A 6,716-nucleotide genomic window follows, 5' to 3' on the forward strand; every position below is an offset into this window, starting at 1 on the left:
AGGAGGAGGCAACGAGACGAGACGGGGGGGCTTCATCACCGAATGGCAACCCGCTAGTGATGAAAGGGCTTGAGAAGGGGGTCAGCTGGAAGGGGGGGGGGCCTAGCACCTCACTCACCTTGGGGCTAGGGGCGTGGACGATGGTGCCAGCCGTTGCCAACCGTCTCACCGAGCTGCGGCCGATCTCTGGATGTTGAGGGGCCACGCCCGCCGTTTGTGGCCCTTTCATCATTCATTCATTCACGACTAACGAAAATGCTACCTTTTTTATTTTTACTTCAGATCTCTTCTTTTACTTGTTTGGTGAGGGTGGTGGATCAGGTGTCAGCAGTCGTCTTGTTGGTTCCACGGGCTGCTTCAGAACGAACGATCAAAAGAACCAAAACCAGCAACAGAATCAGGGAGAAGAGATCGATCACCGTCCTCCATTCTTCTTCCATATCCTTGTTCTGTTTCTTCTTCTTACCGCGACTGTGCTGACAGGGCAGCCTTGTGTAATCAACCTACCAGGACAAATCAGCACAATGAGACGGTGTAGCCAGAATTGGACCTTCTTTCGAGCACGCGCTGACGAAATCGATGCCACCTGGTCCACATTTTAATTTTTAATTAATTTTTGCAGCTTCGCACCCCTTCGAATCAGGCAAGAATTGCGACCCAACACGAGCAGCAAAATCATCTTTCGACACTGACGTCGAAGGCGGCCCCTAGTCACCACTGCCCCTCTCGTAGCCCAAGTCGCCGCCCCCCCCCCCCCAAAAAAAAGCCGCTTCTGCCCCCTCCCTTGGCTGGTAGTAGTGCTGTCTCGAGGGTTGACTTAGTCTGGATAATTTCTGGTGAGCTCATTACACGCACACACTTCTTTCGATGTTGGGACATGTGAGAGAGTGAGAGAGCCAGCCCTGCTCTGCCTTTGCCAAGCCTGCCCTGTTCTTGTAGGCCCCTCCCAAAAACATCAAGGTTGATCGACCAGAAGCCCAGGTGAGACACACCAAAAAGTTGGCGGCGGGTCGCCCGCCCAGCCGGCTTTTTTGCCCATTACACTACTAGGGACAAGCCTGGTGCAACCACTACTGAAAAACCTCTCACCACGCCGTCTCATACGCTTTTTCGGTCGGTGCATGCATGACCACCAAACCACACCCGCCCCCCTCCCCTTCCAAACATGCATTTCTTTTGATATTGGCTTTTGCCCACTGATTTGCTCTCATGATCGTTGGGGTGGAAATTATCGCCTTTGCATCACTGGCCAATCGTAACATCCATCACATGTCTCTTGTCTCTTTTTTTTTCCTTCCTTTCTTACTCTTCCCCCCTCTCTTCTTTTTCCTCTAGGCACCCTGCGTCCGAATTACACACCTTCTCTCTCCCCCTCAAACAAATGGATTATTACAGGCGCCAATGTATGTAGTTTTGTCAAAAGCTGACGTTCATTTGGGACTCACTCTCCCCCTTTCCCCCCAAATCGGCGACTTACCCAAAGCGGTCTGCGCCAGCCTGTGTTATTTGTTGATGGTGGTCGGCGATCAGTCTGACTTTGATGACCGGCTTGTGGACACTGGGGCTGAACAGATGATGAGTCTACCACCTCCAGTTGATGTGATTGTCGAGCCGAGCACATCACTTTTTTCCTTAGTGCACTCACTTAATCTTCTCGGTTTCTTTTCTTTTTCCGTCGGATGCTCTTTAATCAAAACTGGGGGATTAAAACCTCAAACCCGCCTCCCGCCTCAATTCCCCCCCCCCCTCTCCCCCAGAATGGATGAGGAGGGGGGAAGACCAGAAGAAAGGTAAAAAGAAAAGAAGAAAAAAAAGCCGGACTTGCTTCCTTCCCGCACTTGGCAGGTTGTTGTCAAGCGGCAGGGAGGGTGGAGGAGAGGGGGGTGGTGTGTGCTCGTCTTGGTGAAGAAAGAAAAAAAGGTCCCCTAAAATGGTCTCACCACGTGGGAAGTCGAGACGAAGGATCCCAAGGCACAGCGGAACCAATGTCTCAAAGGAGGAAATGTCGTGCAAGGGGGGGGGGGGGTTACCTCTTTTGCTCGCCTGCGCACGCGGCTGGCTGTGTTGACAGCCGTGACACTTTTGCCCGGTTTACCGTTTCTTCTACTACCACCTTGCAGCAAGTTTCTTTTTTACCTATTGCGGCACAGAATCTTACTTGCCTATGTCATGTCATGTCATGTCATGCCTCGTGTTGGCTCCACTTGAACCAGAGGAAAGCTGTGGTAGTGAGGAGAGGGAGGGGGAAAAGCAAGTAAAAAGATTACCTGCAGGGTGCTGGTTTGGATGTACTATTTCATGGTATATACTATGTACTATTAGTGCGTATATGCAGAGTCTGTCAGCATTTGTACTGTGTCTTTTTTTTTTTTTCTTCAAAAAATGGCAAGACCTGGGACGGGAAAAGGAGAGGGGGTTGCTTGCGTCCTTTTGGGTGGGTGAACATACTATGGTTTGTTGTTTTGTCACCTGGCTGCTCACGATATCATCATTTATTTAATCAGACGGTCCAATCAGAGGCCTGTGTTAGACCAAGCTTTTGGGGCAAACACATTGCACACAGCGTGGGGGTGGGCACTGGGCTAGGCCAGTAAAAAAGAGCAAGAGGTCGGCGATCGTCGCCAGATCACCGGACCCTGCACTACATTACAATGGTATACTTGACGACATCACCACCTGGGAGAGGGTGGCACCCCGTACAGAAGCGGCCCAGTAACATGCAGTCACACACATACACACACATACACACACATACACACACATACACACACACACACACACACACACACACAACTACAGAAAGGTGGAGGTGTCACTCGTTCCTTAGCAGCTCTCTCTATTACCCCCTCGTCCACCCCTCCCCCGGCCAACTTCTTTGACTGAGGGGTGGAAAAACAGAAAAAGAACAAGAAAAAAGGATAAAAATAAAGAATAAATTGAGAAAAGAGTTCACAAGACAGAATGATGCAGTCAGTTGGCCTGGCCTGGCCTGGCACGGCCTGGTCTGCTGCCTCGCATCCCTGCCCGGCCGCCGTTGAGCGGGAGGATTCAACCCCCAGCGGGCAGCAGCCCAGACTGCAGACCAGGCAAATCTCGAGAATCAGACGCTGGACACGTGGGAAATCTGGTGGGATGCTACCCTCTCACTCTCACCCTCTCACCCTCTCACCCTCAAGGCACTTTTCGATTCTCTTCCTCTCCCCTTCGCGCGTCTCCTTCCCCCCTGCCTGCTTTCGGTTCTGCTGCAGTCATACGGTAGCGGGTGACAAGGTCCCTTTGTACTATACCAAGGACATGGTAGCTAAACCCCAAGGGTTGGGTTGTGTGAGTGGGCATGTGTGAGAGAGCATGCATGGTGAGCTGCAACCCACCTGCAGTGTGCGTTGCAAGCTGCGGCACGGACAGGACAAAAACCCACACCTACATAATCCGTCTTGCGGTTCTGTGAGTACATAGTACTATGCACGTCGGCTAGCTCGCCACCCACAGCAACAAGGGGGTGGGAGGGGGGGACCAGTCAAGCTCTCCTGTCCCCTGCTAGTCACCACCAAAACATGCGTCTAAATCTTGATCATCATCAACGATGCTGCGCCGTGCGCTTGTTCCCCCCGGTGGCCGGGTTCGGCCGTCGCTAATACAACCTTCCCCCCTCCCCGTCCTCTTTTATTCTTCTCCAGGGATTTGGATGATGCAGTGCAGAGCCAATCAAGAGCTCAAAGTCCCATGTGTATGCGCATGAAGAAGAAAAAAGAAGGAGAAGCATAAAAAAAAAAAAGGACAAATGATGGGAAATGAATAGTCATCATTATCATCATCATCATCATCAAGGACAAATCATCGCAACGCCCGCTTCGGAATTCAGCCTCGCTGCAACCCTTGGATTCGATGAATTTGATTTGCTTGGAAGTGTAGTAGCATGACTGACGCCATTTCAGAACAAGGATCAAACGAGAAGAGAAAGAAACAAAAAAGAAAAAAAAAACCCCTCAGAGAGCCCTCCCTGCGGGCTTCGAGAAGCGCGCTTGTAATACCACAAGCGATACTACCCTCCTGCCTTGCTGCAACCCAGGTTTCATACATGAAGATAGGTTACATGCTGGTGGCTCGCGAAGGACCCGACGGTGGGGGAAGGGAGGGCTGAGGAAGCGAAGCGAAGGGAAGAGGGGGGGGGGTGGGTGGGAAAGGAGCGGGGTGGACGCGGTTACGACGGAGTCGGGTCCGAGGGTGTGGAAATGGCCGAACCCACAGTCCACATGGCTTTTTGGGAAGGATCAAACTTTACACACACTCACATATACTCATACTCACTTATTCCGACCGAGTCCGTGATCTCCAGGGTCGGGATAAGGACTTTACACGGAGGCACGGTATTCCGTGCGGGAATCCGGACAGCAAGATGGCTCTCTGCGCCGACGAAGTGGTGTCCAAATGTGCGAGAACAGAAACGAAGTGGGATTTTGGTCATTTGATTTTTGTTTGTAAAAATCATTCCTTGTAGTCTGTCCCAATTCCGCAGGCCAAAGCTTAGTTACCTACCCACTTCAGATGGTGGTCGAGAGCTTCGCCTGGGCTGTGGTCATATCATCAGAAGAGAGTGTGATGCTCGTGTAAGACGCAAACTCAAAGCTTATCTTGTCACGAGATGATTCTGCAGTACGAACGGAGCGGTGGGATAAGTGTGATTTTTGCCCTTCATGGTGGCAAAGGTGATTTCATAGCTAATTAAGTACAGCATCAAAATGTTCCTTCATCGTCCCGAGAAGCAAGCCTGAAAATTTGCGAAGAGAATCTTTCTGTTGATGCCACCACGCTCCAGAACCAATTCAATCGTACTGCCAAACTTTGTCACAAACATGGGAGCAACCCAACTCCTTTTTCTCGGTACTCCGTCTCTTGGAAGACTCATGTTTCAGTCTAGGTAAACTTCGAACTCTCGCGCCGAGGGTGGTCCAAGTGAGGGAGCTGGATGGAAAAAAATAATGGATCTTGAAAGACCCGTGAAATTGCACGCCCAAGATAATACAAGATAGAAAAAAATATGAACAAAATAACAACCATAAATCAGAACAAGCCGTGGCCTTCATGATCCGCGCCGCCCGTCCCTCATGTTATGATACCCTATACAGTTCCATCCTTTTCGACAACACAAGGGCGAAGCGGACGGAGAGAGGAAAAACGAGGGGAAAAGTCCAGAGCAGGGTGGCGGTCGTTTATATAAACATGTTCCCATAGAATCAAAGTTGAAGCTGTGGGAAGGTGAAGTGTCGTCTCGGGAGCTATTTCTTCGGCCAACCGTGGTATCTTGAATTCCAAATGCAGACAAATTTGTGCAATATATCATTTAACTCTTTCCTCTCTTTTTTTTTCGTCTTTTTTTCTTTTTCTGTCTTTCTTCAATTGCTGCTGGTCGACCCTTGCCTCTTCGTCTTGCACTTCTGGTGGAGCAGGTGTCCATTTCGTGCTGTGGTCCTGGTGAACTCGGCACCACAATCTGGGCAGGTGGCCTTGGCAGCCTGGCCAGACTTCTCGCGCTGATGCCGCAGAAGGTTGCTGAATGTTGAGAACTGGCGCCCGTTGCACCCGTGCTCCCAGCACTGGGGCTTAGGCCTGCTCTGAACAACGCGGACAGCCGAGGGTCCATCAGCGTGGTGGTGTGGTGCGCTGCCGGGCTGCATTATGGAAGGCATGGAGTACATCATGGGTGGCTCGTGCGACATAGGTCTATCGTTGATCGTCAGCTGCCTGGACTCTCTCTCTTCGCAAAAAGGATTTCTACTGCGACACAAACTTACCCGTAATGCGACGAGACGCTGGAGCTCGAGGAGGGGGTGTATGGGTACTCTGGCAAATACGCCGGTGGCTGATAAGGGCTAGGGAAGACAGTCGAGGTGGAAGACGGCAGAGGCGGCGAGTGAAGCGGCAGAGAGTTGGATGATGGCAGAGGGGGCGAGTAAGGAGGCAGCACCAGCTGTGGCGCGAGTGTCGTGGGCTCGGTGAGCAGGGAGAGATCGGAGGGAGCGGTGGTATAGACGGGCATGCTGGGCAGGCTGCTGGTGCCGGTTGTGTAGTCACCGTTGGCCGAGTGAGGTGGTGATGCCATGTCGTAGTGACCGCCTTGTGAAGAGTGGCTCTCTGCCCTGCGCAGACGTGCTGACAACTTGGAGTCGCGGCGGACCTGGTCTCGCTGCCTCTTGAGCTCACGCTGCTCCGGTGCCATCCTGGGCGGGCTGTTGGTCATGGAGCGCTGTTGGGGAGGAGGGCTGAGGCTGGAATCCGATGCGTAAGGGCCAAGCTCCTGGCCAGGGAAAGTGTTGTGAGTGGGCTCGAGGACGACATCTGCTTTGGTGATTAGACACACACACACACAACGTTGAAAAAAATGGCACGCAGAGACACGGCCAGGCTGCCTGTGAATTTACATACCAGGCCAGGCAAAGGAAGTTCGGCCACCCATGTTGAAGTGGTTGAAACCCGGGTCGTATTGGAGAGCAGCAGTACTCATAGTTGCTGATTTTGAGGATTTGTATCCTGTGAGGAGTGGTATGACAACAGCGTGGATAAGAGAGAACAGTGGATGGAAGGCAGTGATGCTCCGAGAGTGTTGTTACTCGTAAGTGTGAGTATGTGTGTGTATACAAGTGAGAATAGGTTGATGTGTAAAATGCCACTCGTCGTCGTATAGAAGACAGACTATATATATGACTGGTGGCTTGAGT

General features: G+C 51.7%; 1 protein-coding gene across 1 annotated transcript; it reads right to left on the minus strand.

The window, feature by feature from the left end:
• Positions 1-4,678: 4,678 nt before the first annotated feature.
• On the minus strand, positions 4,679-6,716 carry M406DRAFT_273760 (uncharacterized protein). Its single transcript, XM_040918196.1, has 3 exons — positions 6,424-6,716; positions 5,793-6,336; positions 4,679-5,721 (listed from the first exon to the last, which is right to left on the minus strand). Exons 1-3 carry the CDS (start codon positions 6,500-6,502, stop codon positions 5,394-5,396), a joined length of 951 nt encoding a protein of 316 aa, XP_040780132.1. The 5' UTR covers positions 6,503-6,716; the 3' UTR covers positions 4,679-5,393.

This window comes from Cryphonectria parasitica, assembly GCF_011745365.1.
Source record: "Cryphonectria parasitica EP155 unplaced genomic scaffold M406scaffold_2, whole genome shotgun sequence".
Lineage (NCBI taxonomy): Eukaryota > Fungi > Ascomycota > Sordariomycetes > Diaporthales > Cryphonectriaceae > Cryphonectria > Cryphonectria parasitica.

Excerpts from the sequence above, each read along its gene's own strand:
- M406DRAFT_273760 (XM_040918196.1), bottom strand. The coding sequence starts at position 6,502 with ATGAGTACTGCTGCTCTCCAATACGACCCGGGTTTCAACCACTTCAAC. Across the intron at positions 6,337-6,423 it reads AACTTCCTTTGCCTGGCCTG|ATGTCGTCCTCGAGCCCACT; the intron begins GTATGTAAATTC and ends TCACCAAAGCAG. Across the intron at positions 5,722-5,792 it reads AGCGTCTCGTCGCATTACGG|ACCTATGTCGCACGAGCCAC; the intron begins GTAAGTTTGTGT and ends GATCAACGATAG.